Source organism: Folsomia candida, unplaced genomic scaffold (assembly GCF_002217175.1).
Source record: "Folsomia candida strain VU population unplaced genomic scaffold, ASM221717v1 Fcan01_Sc004, whole genome shotgun sequence".
Taxonomy (NCBI): domain Eukaryota; kingdom Metazoa; phylum Arthropoda; class Collembola; order Entomobryomorpha; family Isotomidae; genus Folsomia; species Folsomia candida.
In genome coordinates, this window is record NW_019091196.1 from 5,901,028 (window position 1) to 5,919,334 (window position 18,307).

Consider the following 18,307-nt stretch of genomic DNA (forward strand, 5'->3'; position numbering starts at 1 on the left):
CAAAGCAAGAAGATACCCTGAGTAAGTTTTCAAAAATTGGTGAAACTAATTTCCTTCAGAAATATTGGCAAAATTTTGTAAAAGTTTGTAAGTTTGCAGAATTTATGGATTTTACAATGTTACCAATTGCGTGAATTGCTTCTACATATATTCATTGATATATTTATTAATTTTGTCACGTATACTGTGAAACTTGCGCCTTGATATTAAAAATCTATATTTTCAACCCCCACAATTCCTAACGGTCAAGGTCTGACACTCTTTTTAAGTCGTTATTTATTCATAATTTTGAATGCAGATTTCTAAATTCGACAAAATAAGTAAGGAACAAAAATAGAACACAAACTAAATTTAAAAATTTCTTGCACATAATTTTTTTATTTGATAATTATTTACTTTTTAAACTTTACAATTTATTTATTTGCATACTTAGATAATGTATGTATAGTCGTCCTTATAACGTAATGTCTGATAGTCTTAGCAAGTTTTACATATCTTCCTATGTTTCCTGTTATACTGACATTTACACAATTTTCTTTAAAAAGCTCGTAACACAGATTTTTGTTTCAGCAAAACGCAACTGGAAACTTAAATATGATTCAAAGTGATTCATTGCATACGTACTTTTACAAGTAAATAATGTGGTAATAAATTTTCAACAATTTGCTAATAATTTGCCAATTTGCTAATATTATTCTAATATTAGTAAAATTCTCATTACTATATTTAGCTACGATTTGTTACCGAACAGAGACAACTTTCAAATTCTACAACTTGGCAGTGGCAAATAAATTTCAGAAATTAGTCCAAAATTTATCCTGGCGTGTTATAAGATTCGTCAAACTTCGGTAGTAAATCATTACCAATTCTGTCACAATTTTGTCACCACATTATTTACCGTGTAAACTCTCACTCAAACCAGATTCATAATAATATAATTATCAATTAGCTCTAGAATTATGTACTTTTGTCATTTTGTTCCATGTGCGGACTTTCTCCTGAATAAAATAAAACAGAAAAAAACTGTCAGAAAAAAACCGCAGAACGAAAAAAAGTGACAGCTTAACAAAAAATGAGTGTAACGTAACGTAAAATGGAGAACAAGATACATACGTGAAAATAAAGAGTTTGTGGTGATAAGTGCTTATCCTTAATTAAGAACACATTAAACATGAACAAGGAAAGAAAAATGTTACAACAAACACAAGAATGTTTGAATGAATATTTGAGTACGACAACAACCGTGGGGAAAGATTTGAACATGATTTTTGGACATTTTTTTTAGGTTTTTGAGTCAATTTAGTTGGGACAGTTTAGTCTGTGACAAATTTGGTTGGGCAGAAATTTTTTTAGAATTGTAAATTTGTGAAATTTTTTAAAATTATAAATTTGCGAAATTTTGTAGGATTATTTTGTAAACTGATTAAGGACGTTACCCCCTTCAATCTAAATATTTATGTTCCACTTTCAACTTAAACATAATTTTTAATCTGTCGTTAAAATTATCCAAATGTCCAAGTTTTTGATAATTTTATAAAAAATAATTTTTTACTTGGTTACAAATATCCGAGTGAATTTTGCTGAATGAGGAATTTATTTGGAAATTCAAATTTCGCCGTTTAATTCAGCTCCTGTTTGGTCATGATTCTGTTCAAATCTTGTAAAATTTTCGTGGTCCTCGGTATTATTTTGAGTCAAATTTTCAGTCCATTTTTTTGGAGTTTCGAGTAGTTCAACTTTCTCCACGAGGTCGTGATGCTCTTCTAACAGTCTTGCGAATTCGGCTCGTCGTCGTTCAGCACTGGCCTAGAATTTTTACCAAAAAATCATTTTTTACGAATTTTTAACCCGTTTTAGGAAATTATTGGACAGCGATATGTTTTTGGTGTTGGGAACAAAAAAAAAACGGAAAAATATAAAAAACGAAGAAAAATGCATCATGAAAATTTATAATTTTCATAATCTTACCAAAATTAATATTACTTTTGTTTTGACGGATGTTATTACATGGGAAACAAAAAACATGTATGCAAATGTCAAACATAAAAACAAAGCGTAATTATTTCTGATGCGAAATTCGTGCAAAATTCGTGCCAAAATTAGAATTATATTCACGATAAGACCATACCTTTACACGTTCCGACAAAATATGCACATGACATGAAATAGATCGACTTGCTATTCCGGCATGCAAATTTATAATTATTTATGTTTGCGAAATTTGCATGCAAATAAGTTTGACAGATTTTGGATTTATGCGAAATTTTCATGCAGTAGATACATACATAACTTTGACACATTTTTGATGATCTTAAGACAGAGAAAAATGCAGTGACAAAATTTCGAGACGAGACGCTAGTTAATTTTTTGATGACAGGAAACAATACCGAACGAGAGTGACAAGAAATACACAGTTTGCAAATTTTTGTGCAAATCGAAAGACCAAAATTGAAGAGATTGGAGCACCTGGATTTCTTCCACGGTCATGGCTTGTTGGCCATCGTCATTAATTTCGAGTGGTCCGTCGACATCGGCGACGAGAATGCTGCACGAACACATGCCGTTACACAGCAGAGCAGATATTATATTATTTACGACAAGATGCAAATTAATATTCAATTGTGCAAGTTTTGGTATTTGATTAAAAGACTACTGAAAAAAATATGAATACGTACTGAAATAACTATTTAACGAAGTTAACTAAGGTACATTCGTTATAAAAATAACCCTGTAAAAAGGTGTGACACCAAAATTTTGTGGCAAAATTTGTCTTATTTTTATAATTATCCAGTGGTTTATGGATCTAACAAAAGTAATGATGTGAATAAATTTTTTCGCACGAAATGTTTGTGACGTGAAAATATGCAAAAAATTGACGTAACTACAAAATGTAAAATTGTATAAAAAAATATACGTATCAATCCACTCAGATATTTGTAAACTGTGTAAATTGTGTAGAATCGGAATTTTCGAGATTATTTTCTACCGTAATCTTTACAACCTTGAGTTTACTAATGTTACAAATATTCGAGTGAACCTTTAAAGAAATTGTGAACTTTTTACAAGTAGTTTTTCTATTGATTTGAGTGTGTTTAAATGAGGAAATAAAATGCATGGGCGTGCGTGCGTGCTGTTATGTTTGTGTGATTTGGCAAAATGTGTGAATTTTTTGTGGGGTGTGGTTTCATTTCGTGCTGATTACCTGACCCCTGCAGGCGCCTCGGCGTCTTCAATTGTGGCAGATTTTTCTACGATTTCTTCTACTTGTTCGTCATCAACTATAATTTCGTCTTCTACTTGTTCCTGAGCGGGTTCCTCTTCCTCTGGGGCAGGTTCCTCTTCCGGGTCGGGTTCTTCTTCTTCTGGGGGGATGGCGACTTCCGTTTCCGGTGCGGATTCTGCCACGATTTCCTCCTCCACGACAGCCTCCACCTCTTCTTCTTCTGGACCATTTTGCACCGCTAACCATCATTTTTATTAAGAGGTTCTTAATTAAGACAAAATGCTAACCTTTTTGATAGATTGGTGGCGATGATACTGACTTAATGCGAAATTTGACGGGTGGGTGGGTGTGAAATGAAATAAGCGAAATTTAGAGAAAGATGAAGGCGACCAAAGTAGTGGAAAGTTATTATTAGTAGTGATAAGTTCGTACAAAAGTTGGGGGAAAATATAGGTAAAATATATAAGTGAAAAACATGGGTTTTCAAAAATTTTGGGGAGAAAAAGCAAGAAAGATGTATAAAAAAATAAGCAAAATGAAAAAAGTGAAAGCAGGAAAGAATTACATTCACGGAAACTTTGTAAACTGTGGGGAAATGAAAAAGTTCAGAAAATTAATGGAAATTTGCGTGGTTTACACAAACAGTACTCAATTTTCCTGGAGAGTCAATTAGGACCTCTTAATTTTGTAATAGTTTGTAAAAAAGATACACAGTTTAGAAAGTTCCCAGCGTGAATTTTGAAGTTAAAAGGAGTAAGAAGAAGCGTATGTAAATAGAACCGAGTGAGTTGTGGGCATGAAGGATGTGACCTTTTTTGTTGATTTGAAAGGTCAAACCATGACCTTGCTAGGCTAAATAAATATGTCACATCCTTTATGCATTGTCACATTTTTGAGTTATCTGAGCAGAATGGGTTATCTTGTCGATAAGATAAGTGATCATCAACCTGGAGCAGGTGCTTCCTCTTCCTCCATCTCATTTTGAGCCTCGCACGATATTTCGTCAACTTCTTCGTCCATCGGAATATCCGCGACTTCCGCGTCGCCCTTGTCGTCACACCCAATGTCGGACGCCTCGGCCGCCGCGGAGACGGATTTTTCTTCCTCCTCGGCGGGCGGAACCGGGCTTGGCGAAGGAGGCGCGGCCACGGCAACTTCCTCAACTTCGGGAGCAGCGACTACTTCCGGTTCCGGTGGGGGTGGAGTTGGCTCCTGGTAAGAAAAAATGGTTGACTTTGACGTCGCTTTGGCATGTTGTAAATATTTTAAAAAATTCAAGGAAAAAAGGTCTTATCTGATCCAAGTTCTTCTGACTAATCCGAAGTTTTTTCACAATCATTGGTCATTTAAAAATTTATTGATTTTGCAAAATTTTGTTCCTACTGAGAAAAATGATTTAATTTGAAGTAATTTTTGCATATTGCAATTTTTTTGGTAACATTGCACAAAATAAATAAAAGTTGAATTCGCCTTAAATTTCATAGAATTTTTGACGTTTCTCACAATCAATGTCATTTTTACTCGTTACACATTTTTGTAGGATTGTACAGATTTCTCAAAATTAGAAAAAATTGGCAAAATGAACAATCAAATTCGCTTTGAGTTTCATTGAATTTGCTGCTTTTCACAACCAATGGACAAAACTAAGTCGTTACAAATTTTAGAAGAATTGCATATTACAGATTTTGCAAAATTTGATAAAATGTAATCATCGAATTAGCTCATCACTGAATTTTTGATGTTTTTGACCATTAGTGACCTCAAAACTTGAACCGTAAGACAAATAAACTTTAACCTTGGAGTATTATATTATACAAGTATACCTTTGGCGGTGGTGGGGTTGGCTCCTTAGGCGGAGGCGGGGTGGGCTCCCTTGGCGGTGGTGGTGGTGTCGACTCTTTCGGTGGCGGTGGGGTCGGCTCCTTTGGCGGTGGTGGGGTCGGTTCTTTCGGCGGTGGAGGTGGGGTCGCCTCCTTAACGCTAGTCTTCTTCTTACTGGGCAGTTTGACGGTTTCTTCCGCCTTGAATTCTTCCACGGGAGGTTGTGGACTACCCGGAACGGTTTCCAGTTTGGCCGGTCTCCTCAAACTGACCGTTTCCTCGGGCAAGTTTTCCACGGGGGGAAGATCTTCCTTTGCAAGTTCCGTGATGGATTTCCGGGGTCCGGGTAGCGTGACGTTGATGGGTCTCGCGGGTGGTGGGGGTTCCATTTTTGGTTCTTTGGTCAACGATTCTCGTCGCACTTCTTTAATCGGTGTGGCCGCGAGGGGCGACGGGGCAGGAGCGGTTTTTCGGATGGGAGGCTCCTTCTCGTTAGCCATGGCTTTTTGGACCCATTTCGATTCCTGATTAATTAGAAGGGATTAATTTGGATTTTTTAAAACCCAATTTTGCATAGGAAAAAATTATTTGCGTGGAAATGGTGCACTTTCTAAAAAAGAAAAGCAGAGAGGCAAATCATGCAGGCCTTGGTAGCATTATAAAATTTGTAAATTCTGTAAACTCATAAACTTTTAGAAAATATAATAAATATTTTTTGAGAAAATTAGCTCACAAACTTCTAGAAGCTTCCTTAAGATCAACTCAGGAGCGTCTTCTCATTTGGTAAAAGTTTGTAAAAGTAGTTTACAAAATTTACGGATTTTATAAGTTACGAAGGACTGCGTGAATTGTCTCAGAGTTTCGCGAATTTTTTGTGTATGCATTTAGGAACTTATTTTTAGTCTTTTCAATTTGAGAGAAGAAATTTGAGAAATTTGTAGTATTTTTTTAAACCGACCCGAACTTCTCGTTTGATCCCATTATCGCCAAAAAGTGTTTTCTTGCTGTAGTGGAGAGGTTGGTAAAGAATTGCTGGAAAAAGAAAGAACATCATTATTATTCCGCAATTTTAACGGGTTTTCGCAAATCGCTAAAGTTTCGCAAAGTTTAATGATGCGATTTGAGATTCGTATCCTTAATTGATAGCGAATTGGTAGAAAATAAATAAAGCCTCATTATTGTATTTCTGCTTTTCCATGTGTAATCATTTGTCTACATTTTTTACGATTTTTCGAAAATTCAGACTAGAATCTCCTTCAGAAAGTAGTAAAATCCAAAATAGATAAAAAGTCGTAAAGTTAAAAATGTGCGAAAAACAAGGAGAGCAGCAGATGTCGATAACATAATTGGGTGAAGAATACAACATTTCGTTAACCACGTACACTCTAAATAAGCTTATAGTAAATTGCCGCAGTATTCCGATTCGGAAATTTAGGAATTATTCTTAACTTCCGAATTTCTGAAATGTCTTTAATTTCGTTAATTATCTCTTCCCTTGTAACCTAAAGCCCTATTTAGCTCTTAAAATAATAAGTCAAAATTCTTTTTGGCGTTAATTTGACTCATTTTTTCATCACATAAATTTTTTTTTTAATTTGTGGTTTCCACTTTTGCAATATCTAACATATTTCTCATCGATACATAATTTTTGCAGTAGTCAATATAGGTCAGATTATTTTGCGTATTTCACCAAATTAAACCAGTTTAAAACTTGAATTTTAATAGTTCGGAAATTGTGTAGGTTTAAAGCTGGAAATTGCATATTGAAAAAGTAGCATAGTAATAATATGAGCTAGAAGTGCCTACATATTGGTTATAATTTCGTTACAACTATTATTCAATCAAATTACGTATTTCCAAATTTCGTAAGAAGTGAAACTTATTTAAGAAAGAATTATCATAAAATTTTCACTAATTTTTTTATTGAATCGCTTATGAAACAATTCACGTAGTCATTTGTAAAATGCATAAATTTTGTGGAATAATTTTGTAAACTTTTCTAAAAATCTAAAGAGCCTTGATCTGAACAAGTTTACAAAAATTTGTGAGATAATTTTTTTTTCGAAATCTTTGTAAAATTTTATTTTTACAGAATTCACGGATTTTACAAGTTACCAATGAAATGACTGCGTAAATTGTCTTAATTTAAACAGTTTTAAACCAATTCGGTAATTGCTATGTTTGGTCAACCGGTAACAATTTTATTACCGCATTGTTTAGAGATAAATAGTAAAAATTATGCAAAAAAATACCCCGCTTCGCCGAATTCGCAATTGAGGCAATATTGGCCGCATTTCTCTGCTTGGAATAGTAGGATCTGTACGTAACTTCGTCACGGACGGAGGAGGATCGCTCGTCTTCGTCATAACCGGGGTAGAATCGTCGTCGTTTCGGGATTGGTCGTCCACCCGCAAAAGATAAGCATGCCAAGTTCTGACGCCCTGTGAATGCAAAAGAGAAACAATAACAACGGCGGCGGATGTGAGACAAATGAGGCGGAGGAATGTGGAGTAAGTCAGTAATATGACCCAGATTTTGGGACACCGTGGCGTTCCTCAGGATTAATTAGGTGGACCAATTGTCACTTTGTTTTGCTAAATTGGCGACACATTTTAGCGCAGATGAGACGTAAACAGGATGGGGATTAGACTTTAGAGAAGAGAGATGAATAAGATTTTGGCTAATTTTTGTTGCAAATTTGGAAATGTTAAGAAAATTGAGGAATGAGGTTTTTGCGTGGAAATTGAATAATTTTGCGAATTTGATTGCGAGGCGAGGTTGTAGAATTGGAGAGGAATTGGCAGCAAATAATTGGATTATGAGCACATTTTGGCAGACGTGAACAAGATAAAGATATTTTTTAAAGAAAAGCAAAATTGTGGTAATAATTTGCAAAATTTTTGCGATCAGGGTAAAATTTTGAAACGTTTATATTTATTTAAGCTTGTGGAGGTGAAAATTGTCACTGTGAGGTTGCGAATTTGATAGGAAGTTGTAAAATAGGAGAGGAATTTGCAATAAGTAATTGGATAATGAGTCGTAAATTTTGCACTTTTTAGACATCAAGATAAGAAAATAGTAAAGTATATTTCCTCCATTTTTACGTAACGGAAAATAGTTTGGCACAAGTTTGCGAATTTTTTGGATCAGCTAAAAACTACTGAGAGCGAATTGTACGATTTTCGACAGGCTTGACGAATCATAACTTATTTAACAATATTTTGGAATGTTTGCAAAATAATGGCAAATGATTACTCACCAATGTAGTAATATTTGGACTCGAATCCGCACGCGGGGTCGGCCCTGTGGATGACCGGCATCCTGTAAAGCGTCGCCTTGTTGAACGGTTCCCAGGCCAGGGTCGGATTTCGATCTCGTACATACAACCGTCTCATATCCGCCACATCCTTGACCTCACTCGCACTCCTGTCAAACAGATTGCAGGAAATGAGATTGGCAAAATTCGCGACATTTTGAACCCTATTTTTGCAACAACCGTGCAAAAACTCTGTCAGGCGGAAGAAACAGGGATCAAGGAATCATATTCTCCTCAAAGCTGTGACTGCTGGCAGGTAAGGTGACTCCGAATTTATGACATATTTTAGTCTAAAGTTGAACGAAATGGAAATTTGCGAGTAATTTAAAACTTTAGCGAAAACATGTAAGAAAATAAAATATGCATAACAATTCATAAAAATTCATTTTCCCTTCATCGGCCGTAGTCTTAAAATTCTTTAAGTTTGTATGACCTTAAAATTTCTTAGAATGTTAAGACTCTCAGATTAAAAATTATCCAACCGTTAAAAAAATAACATTATTCAAATCGGTTAATTTTGAGGAAATTTCTGTTTCTGAATTTAATCATCTCTACTTTCATATGTCGGCATACATATTTTTACCAAAAATTGAAAAATAGTTACCAATATCTAATATCAATAAAAACGCAAGCGAAAATTAAAAAAACACGTTTGGATGTTTGTAACCTCAGATTTTAGGATTAGTTTCATAACTTTTGTGAACTTGAAGTTTACGAGCATTCGACCAGAATTACGTGCACATTTAAGAAATCATGAATCCAACTTGTAATTTGTGATCTACTCATAGTAGTCCTTAAGCTATCTTATTTGTGAAAATATTATTTTCTGTGCAACAAAATTTCGGATTTCAAATTTCTTTTCAAGGTTTTTGATAGTTGGATAAGTAAACGAGACAATTCACGCAGGTCTTACTAACATTATAAAATCCGTAAATTTGTAAAATTCTACAAATATTTCTGAGGAAAATTAGCTTACAAATTTTTGTAAAGTAAATTTGCAAATATACCGAATTTTGTGGTGTTATAGATATTTTTGAGTGGCATTCTGTTATACAAATTTTGGATACCGATTAGTAAAAAATTTGCTAATTGTGATTTCTATATCAATTCTAAGATATCTAGTAGCCCTTCTCCCAGTTCAGAAATTTTAACAATATTTTTCCAAATTATTAGTATGAATTGACTTTTAACCTGTCTTCGGATACGATTAATCAAATTTTTCGGTCAAAATAACATAAAAATTTGCATATTTACCCAATTTTACTTCTTTATCAATTTTTGAGTGGCATTCTTTTATGCATAATTTTGATGCAAATCAGTTAATAAAGTACTACTTATGATTTCTAAAGCAGTTGTAAGATTTTTCACAGCTTAAGTACATATGTAGATTTCTCTTCTTGGGACGCAAATAGCTTCGCCAAATCTGAACATGGGCGGATGGTGTCATTTGCAAATTTCATGTTAATTAAATTTTAATCGATTGAGACTAGTTTCGTCAAAATCTGTGAGCATCGAGACCTCCATTGTCAATTGGTTCAAGGGCGTTTTTTGTATTTTGTAAAATTATTTTACAAAACTTTCATATTTTACAAGTTACCAATCACTGCGTGAATTACCTCATTAATTATGTTTCGTTGGTAAACTGTGTAAACTTTGCAAACTTATTACAAACGTTTCGTGTTACGCGTTACCGAGATGACAAAGTAGTAAGGTTATCATAACTTATAGATAAGTTGAAATAAGGGGAGCGTGGCTTATCTCAAAATAGTTTACCTCATCGGGATGTGGTTAATATTGTAGAGAGAGGATGGACTAAATTGCAGTCCGGCTGACACCCTGTACAACATGTTGTCCATGTCCCGTTGCACGGAGTGAGTTTCGCGTTCAATTTCCTGGAAAATTTGGAATCATTTCACATTTTCAAATTTAATCTGGGTATGGAAGATGAGGTCCCCTTAAAAATTAGGGAACCTCCTCCTGCGATATTGGGCGTACTCACGAAAATTGTGGCAAATTTCACAAATTGAGAAAATACTTAAGAGAAATTTGGGAGATGATTTCGCAAAAACATTTTCCCGAATTATTATAGGATTTTTATTTGCAAATTTACCCGGGATTTATTACAAAATATTATTATTTCGTAACTTTTCGCAAATTGAAAACACAATCATACTTAACAAGTTTTGAAATCTGCCAGATTTCGCAAAAATATTTCGACGATAAATCATGTGATTATTATTCGCAAATTTACCAGGATTTATTTCAAATGATTATTATTATTATTTTGCAGCTTTTTGCTAAGTTAGTTACGCTTCGAAATTCTTGAGTACGCCCAAATTAATATTCCTAAATGTCCTTACACCACAGCAAGTGACACAAATTTGCACGAAATTACCAATAATTTTTGCACACCCACCTCGATTCCGGACCGATTCGTTAAATCCTCAATGTACGTAATTCTACTTCTCGGGACCGGAATTGGTGCCGGGGTGGGTCGATAGTTCACCAGGACGAAGGCATTTCCCGTCCTGCCCCATTCCAGGGCGTCGTAGACATTGTGGCTGACCCGGTGGCGGCGTGGCGGCGCGGAGACGGGGGTCAGCCGGTGATGCACCATCCGTGACATGGGCATCGCAAGGACGGCACGATGTGGTTTTCGACCCTGTAAATTTCGTGGTGGCGACCGAGACAGAGAGGTGACGAGAGTTAAGAGATGACGATTAGACAAATTATGAAATGTCATTATGAAAAAAATGTGGTGACGAAATGAGAAAATAAAAATAATATCGTTCCCCAAAAATAAAAATTGGAGGCCAAAATGCAAAAAAAATCGAGCGATGATGGCGACGATTAAGGAAAATTCTAGATATGTTGTTCTGAGATATGATAAAATTTAGATTTCGTTTAATTGTGCAAAAAATGCGAAAATATGGTCCCCAAATAATCACACGCAAATTCGTAGAGATAACTATTATACCAAATGGTTACAATTTCATGAAATTATTCGCGAAAATTCGAAGCATTTCCAATCGAAAAATTTTGCACAAACGTGGCCCCCAAATAAATCATGCCATAAAACTTGAAATGATGGCGATACGCTTGATAAATTAAATAAATTTTACTATGCAAACTCGTAAAATGTTGTATGTCTTTCCTTCCCCTGCAAATTTTTGGCATGACGCCGACCAACCCGACTCGAATTTTGGGCTGGATAATAACTTCCGGAGAGTTTTTGGTGAAGTGAAGGGAGAAAAAACGTGGCATGTTTTTTACACGAAAAGAAAAAAAAATACTTCATTATTTGAAACGTCTTTGTCCTTGTGGTTCTGCATGTCACTGGTTGTCTGGCGTGGTCACAAGTCAAAATTTTGCTGCATTCAAGTCCAAATTGGCGAATCGATGCATGTTTAATTTCGCCCTCGCCAAAATTTTGGGCAGAGGAGAAATGTTGTTTATTTACAAGATTTTGTTGGCCCAAGTCCCACGCAAAGTACTAAATTTAACTGTGTGCAGTTGTGTATGTATGTGTAAGGAGGGTTTAAAAGGTATCTGAAATATGTGGGAATTTTGCATACGGGAAAAATATTTAGGTTTGAGAGAGGATCATTAATTAAGTAATTAATCAATTGTTGTGCAATTGTGGGAGTGTTGTGTACATGTTTCTTTGGGGGAAATGATAAATATGTGGATAAAAGTGTGGGTGGTCGCGGGGGTAAGATGAGATGGATTCGAGGTCGATTTCTGGGGTCAGGTCAGCCTGGCGTGACGTCGGGATCAAAATGTCAAAATGGGAAATGCATCCATTACGTACGATTTCAAATTATGATTGATTGCGTAATGGGCCTAACTGATCATGGGGCATAAATTATTAAAAATCTAAGAAATGTAATGCTTTTACTGAATTTCGAAATGCACAATTTTGCAATTTCAAATAAGTTTCAAAAATATTAAATTATGAACACATCTGTGAAATGTAATGCTCGCTGGTGAATTTCGAAATCCACAGTTTCACACCTTAATTATGCCGTGATTTTCAAAAATATTTCTGAGAAATGTAATGCTATGCTTCTGCTGAATTTCGATTGCCATTTTAACCCCTAAGTTCTGATTTTCAGAAATATTAGAAAAACTTAAAGTCCAAAAAGTTATATAAGTTACCGACTAAAACTTGTAAATTATGATTTGTTGCAAAAATGTGCAATATTTCAGAAAAATCCGCACATGAAAAATCTCGCATGACAAATATTTTTCGCAGCTGGTTTCATACATACGTATGTAAATCCATACATATTATGCAATTTCTATAAATAAAAACAAAACTCGGCAGAGGAACGTAATAAACCAAAATAGAAGAAGATTCATTCAGTCAAAATCCCATGCAAAATGCAGCTTAAATCATACATATTTACATATTTATCATCTACGTATATAAAAGTGCAGTTAGAATATTTGCATGTTCGCTAAAAAAACTGTGTGCAGAATAAATAAATATCTGTTTTGTGCAAAAATATTTACATATGTGGGAACTTTTACAATTAGAAAAAGTATGGCTGTCTGACGTCAAGTCTTATCTTGCATGTATTTTATCGTGCTCATTTTAGGTGAAGTAAATACAAGTCATGCAAAAATGTGTGCAAAAATTTACATACAAATTCGAATAGATTTTCGCTCTCCTCTTTTTTATTTAATTATTATTAATTATTATTTAAATTAGGATAATACTTACGAAACAGAATATTTAATGATTAAATATGTAAATTAACTGATATTATGCAAATAATGCTGCCTGCTCTAAAGAGAGAAAGTTTTTCTTTTTTGTTTAGTTTGTGAATGTAAATACGTATACGATATTCCTGCTTTTGAGAATTTTTTGCAAATTAATTGTCCTCTATGTTAATCGTTTTTTGCTAACATTTCAAAAAATGTACTAATTTTCTCCCCGTGTAATTACATAATTAATACAATTCTCTCAAGAAGCTGATCAGAAAAGAAAAGAAAAAACTCGCGAAATTCCAAAAAATGCAAATTCAAGCGATTTGAAATTCTGGGCTCCGTTTTTTCGCATTTTTGCTCATTTGTAGGAGAAATCCCTGTAATTATTTCCATATGGAGACTTATAACTCGCCGTGGAGAAGTAAGACCCGCCACCCGGTCCACCTCGGGTGGATTCTGTCGTGTAGGAATAGCTTCGCGGGCCCGAGCCATAGTCGCGTGTTTCTGACGTGGTCGAATACGTCCGTGCCGCGCCCCCCGGTCCTCCCAACGAGTCGGACGAGCGCACCGTCCTCGTCGAAGTTTCCACGCGTCGCACCGTCGACGAGGTGGTGGGTTCGGTGCTTATCGTCGTGTAGGAGCGTGAAGGAGTCTGCACAACATGAACACAACGAGATAGACATGACGTCAGAAAGCCACAGAAATTTTGGGAATTTTTGAAAATTTTTGGAAAATTTTGGATGACAACAAGACAGGAAAATAATAGACAAATATTTCGACATGAATTCCGAACAGGACACGATACAGAGGATGCCAATTAGTGAGAAGTAGTAGTAAATAGACGACATGCGGTTGGTATTTTTTGGTAATTTGGGGTTTAAGTGGCGTGCAGATGTATCATCTATCATGCGAATTTTTACAAATAAAATGCAAATTTTTTAAAGACAAATTGCAAATTTTTTAGAGGATTATTTTTTAAAAAAGAAAATAAATTTAAGTAAATTGGACTTTTTAAAGACTGGTATCTGTTCCTTATTTTGGGATGATGTTGATTTTTGATGAAATATGAAATCCGGCATGAAAACGACGCTTTTTTAAAAGTAAATTATGCAACTCGACCCCCTTCATTTTTTTTTGACGTGAGTAGTTTTAGATTTTGTGAAAAAAAAATTCAAAAATTACAAAAAAACATGTTTCAAAAAAGCATGTTAAAAAAATTGTCAAAAAATATTTTTTCCTCTTTTTCGCACGGTGCCTCGTAAATTAAAAATATATAAATTTCTTTCCGGAAACTTACCGAGTATGAATACGAGGTCGACACGATCGGCCGGGACGACGTGGAGTAAACTCTTCTCGATTCGTAAACCATGATGAAAAAACTTTGGACACGATTTTATTTTTTTGAAAATTTGAAACACTCAAGAAGAACGAGAATCAGAGTGAGTTCGTCCCGAAGAATGAAACCCGACTGGGAAGAATTCGGTTAAAAAGTTGTTCTTTGGTTCGTTCCCTACTTTTTGCATGCATACCTTTGCATGAGAACAACCCACCTTATCGGAGATGAGATGAGTAGGATAACGAGTCGGCGGAGAGAGCAGCAGTTATTTTTAAAATTGGCACACATTCAAAAAATAATATTGGGAAATATCTCATCCATCCGTTTACGCCAGGGTTAGATTAGTGTATGTACATACTGTATTTTATGGTGGTGGGGATTTTAGTGTATTTCTTAACGGCAGTGACCGCGGAAGCGGGGGGGACAGAGGGACAATGTTCGTACCGTTATTCGATGGATATCATCCGCCCATGTTGTATAAACCCCTATCCTACAATGTTAATGTCCCCAGATGTCCCCTGTGGGGATTTTAGTCGTGAATGTATCTCTTAACGTCAGTGGCCGCGGACGTATGGGGACAGACTTCTGAATTTCTGGGGACAATGTCCCAGAAATTTTGAAAATCCTATTATTAATAAGCCCCTTCCCCTCCTATCTCATAATGCTAATGTCCCCATATGCCCCCCCAAATTCCCTCGTCATTACTTTTAACGTCAGTGGCCGCGGAAGAGTGGGGACAGGGGGACCATGTTCCCACGGTTATTCGATGTCTCCATATCATCTGCCCATATAAACCCTTTCCTTCCTTAATCTACAATGTGAAATGTGTCCCCCAGATGTCCCCACAGCTTCCGCGGCAACTGCTTGCCATGAGGTAAAGTAAAAATCGGCACATCTCGTCATCTTTACTGAACTAATGACGTGCTCCCATTATCCCGTTGGCTCAGTCTCCACCCACGCAGCTGCACACAGTTCGGAAAACAGGAAGGGTTTTGAAGAACTACAAAGTCACGGTCAAACAAAATGGAAGTTGAGTTGACATGATTATTTTTGTATTTGCTTTGTCATTTATTTTCAGAGCGCGGATATGTATATATTTATTTTCGACTTTGTCTTTTGATGGCGGCCGACGGCTAAACTTTGTGGGTGTGTTTTCTGACTCTTATAGATCACAAAAATTTCAATATATTTTTACATGTCTTTCTAGGTTTTTAGACAAGTATTTTCGCTATTATTTGAAAAATCTTTTACATATTTTTCAAAAATATATTTCGTACATGTGTATTTTGTGACGAATTATGCCTTCCCGACCCTAATTACGACACTTTTCTGCGTATCCAACGCACTCCCAGGTTCTTTCTGCTTTTAGTATTATGTACTATGATGATAAAAATAACTCAACGAGCATTTGACAACTCCTTTGATAACTAAAAATGAGTTTGACGCAACGACACACTTTTTACAATTAACAAACCTGTTGGGGATGTTGGCTCCCAACGAGCAAGTGTGTGAAAGTTAGTGTTTCGAAATTTGTGGATGGTTTGTGATGGTAAAAACTGAACGGCAGAGTTTCTGTGCGGATAGCGAGACTGCACAGAAGTGTGTATGAATGGAGTTTCTGTGCGGATAGCGAGATTGCACAGAAGTGTGTATGTGGAGTTTCTGTGCAGTGTGATGATGTGGCACAGAAATGGATCTGTCCAAAATGTAGAAATGGACAGATTGTGAATGAGGCAACTTGAGACGATAGGAGATTGCTACGCTAAATTGAAATACATTCACATTTCTGAACAAAACCCCTTGTTTATTCCCACTCAATTTCACATTAATAACGGAGTGCTTTGGAGGAGACAAGATCAGACCAGCCCTGCTTTGACTACGGAGAATAAGTTTGACCAGAACTACTAGAAATCTTGCCTCAGCTGAGATTGTAAACAAACCTGCCCTATTTAATATAATTTCCCCCAAAAGAACGAGAAAACCCCCACTCTAATATACTACCTATCTGTATTGAGGGTGGACAACCAACCAACAACACATAACCAAGACCGGACAACCAGATCTCGTACTACTACTACTTACGCTACCGCTGCTGACTTGATGGTTGCAGGCTCCCTCGCTGCTTGGCAACCCTCGATCTGGTCACTCCGCACGACTACTCGCAGCGAATTCCCAACTCGAGGCTACTCCTTTGTAACACCCCGAGCCTAACTAATTACAACTTTACACATAAAATTACTAGCTATCCTACTAATTAACTATACGATATTTTTATTACTACTTGCTATTACTATTTACTTACTAATTATGCATTAACATCCTTCAAAATATAACTAGCACGCACACACTGAGGCATCAACTTATATACATATATCACAATTTCAACGGTGTGAAACGAAGTTATTGCCCAAAGAAATTCAACCACAAAAAAATCCAGTGCGAAATTTGTATTTTTATATTTTTTGTACATATTTCGTAAATATTTGTGTTTTTTTAATATTAAATACATATTTCAGTGATTACATTTTCATCTTGTGGTCATTTTGGTCTAAATGTTGATATGCAACTCTTCAAAAAATGTAATTTGACATGATTAATTGTTTTCTCATTTTGGTTTAAATGTTAGGATGCAAATCCTCAAATCCGATATGATCCCCAATCTTATAGTACTGCTTATCCCCGCCTGGTCCGATGTCGCAGTCCGGAGTATATTCCTCGTCTAACGAGTCCCGTGGTGGGAGGTACGCGTCGACCAGTTGGGGCGACATGGCGTCACTGTTTCGCCATCGGACATTTTGGGCGTCATCGTCACAGTACAACGAGAGATCTTCATCTTTGCAGCGGAGTTCTTCCGACCGGATTCGGGCATCGTGGATGACCCGCCCGGCGCGTTCTCGTTGGGCGAAGTAGGTATCCGTTTCGCAGGGAGGAGGCCAGGAAAAAGAGGTCGAGGGTTCAGATTGGCAGGGGGGATCGGGTCGAGGGCTGCAAATGGAAGCCAGGTTACACCGGAAGGAGGGGGCGACGAGGGACAGGAAAGCACCGTAGTTTATGCAGGAGCCAGATTTCCGGAAGGGTGGGGATGGTTCGAGCCATTTCATGACGCACTAAAAATGGGTTGGAAATTGGTACAATTTTCAAAAAACGAAAAAAATTGATACGTGCAACTTTGTAATTTTCGAGATTTTATATCTTAATCTTTACGAGTTGAGTTTACGAATTTAACAGCATTTTATAAATATCGGAGTGAAGGAGGCTATTTATATAGTCATTGGTAAGTTTTTAAAATTCGTAAATTTTGTAAAATAATTTTACAAACTTTTACAAAATAAACAGACACCCATGATTTGAGCAAGTTTACAAAAATTTGTAAGCTAAATTTCTTCAGAAATATTTCTAAAAATTCTGTAAAAGTTTGGAAGATTACAGAATTTACAATGTTACCAAGCACTGCGTGAATTGCGTCAGTGTAAAACTTGCAAATTTTTAATGTTGAATCATTTCTTTTTAGTCGGGAATTAGCCAAAACCTAATTTTGCGTTTACGCTAATTTAAAATTACGTAGGTATAAATTTCGTCGTTAATGTGTACCCAAAGTTTTTAATTTAAAAAAAAATATCCATATAAAAACAGAAGGTAAGAGTCCCTAATTTCCAAGCTATTCCTTCTTGGTGAGAAAGTTTACAGAAAATTTGTGATCTAATTTTCTTCAGAAATATTTCTAAAATTTTGTAAAAGTTTGAAAGTTTATGGATTTTACTTACAAAGACTGCGTGATTTTATTTATTTGGGAAATAGTAAAAATGGTAAGAAATTGGATTCAAATTGGTAAAAAAAATATTGGTGCAATTCACTCACAGTACTTGGTAATTTTGTAAAATCCACAAACTTACAAACT

General features: G+C 35.8%; 1 protein-coding gene across 3 annotated transcripts; it reads right to left on the reverse strand.

The window, feature by feature from the left end:
- Positions 1 to 346: 346 nt before the first annotated feature.
- On the reverse strand, positions 347 to 16,551 carry LOC110848588 (pollen-specific leucine-rich repeat extensin-like protein 1). Of its 3 annotated transcripts, XM_035850723.1 has the most exons (13): positions 16,492 to 16,551; positions 15,319 to 15,409; positions 14,371 to 14,766; positions 10,777 to 11,022; positions 10,134 to 10,252; positions 8,304 to 8,470; positions 7,297 to 7,485; positions 6,003 to 6,076; positions 5,047 to 5,568; positions 4,171 to 4,435; positions 3,203 to 3,461; positions 2,467 to 2,545; positions 347 to 1,806 (listed from the first exon to the last, which is right to left on the reverse strand). In XM_035850723.1, the coding sequence occupies exons 3-13, from the start codon at positions 14,440 to 14,442 to the stop codon at positions 1,606 to 1,608; spliced, it is 2,193 nt and encodes a 730-aa protein (XP_035706616.1). In that variant the 5' UTR covers positions 14,443 to 14,766; positions 15,319 to 15,409; positions 16,492 to 16,551; the 3' UTR covers positions 347 to 1,605. The 3 variants fall into 3 exon arrangements, with proteins under 3 accessions (XP_035706616.1, XP_035706615.1, XP_021951526.1); XM_035850722.1 differs by lacking the exon at positions 16,492 to 16,551 and having other exon boundaries at positions 14,371 to 16,248; XM_022095834.2 differs by lacking the exons at positions 2,467 to 2,545; positions 16,492 to 16,551 and having other exon boundaries at positions 1,649 to 1,806; positions 14,371 to 16,248.
- Positions 16,552 to 18,307: the final 1,756 nt, after the last annotated feature.

What these genes read in the sequence shown, in the direction of transcription:
- LOC110848588 (XM_035850723.1), bottom strand. Translation starts at nt 14,442, where the DNA reads ATGGTTTACGAATCGAGAAGAGTTTACTCCACGTCGTCCCGGCCGATC. An exon ending in ATTAACCACATCCCGATGAG is followed by an intron (nt 8,471 to 10,133) that starts GTAAACTATTTT and finishes TCTGTTTGACAG; the next exon opens with GAGTGCGAGTGAGGTCAAGG. An exon ending in AGAGGAAGCACCTGCTCCAG is followed by an intron (nt 3,462 to 4,170) that starts GTTGATGATCAC and finishes AATGATGGTTAG; the next exon opens with CGGTGCAAAATGGTCCAGAA.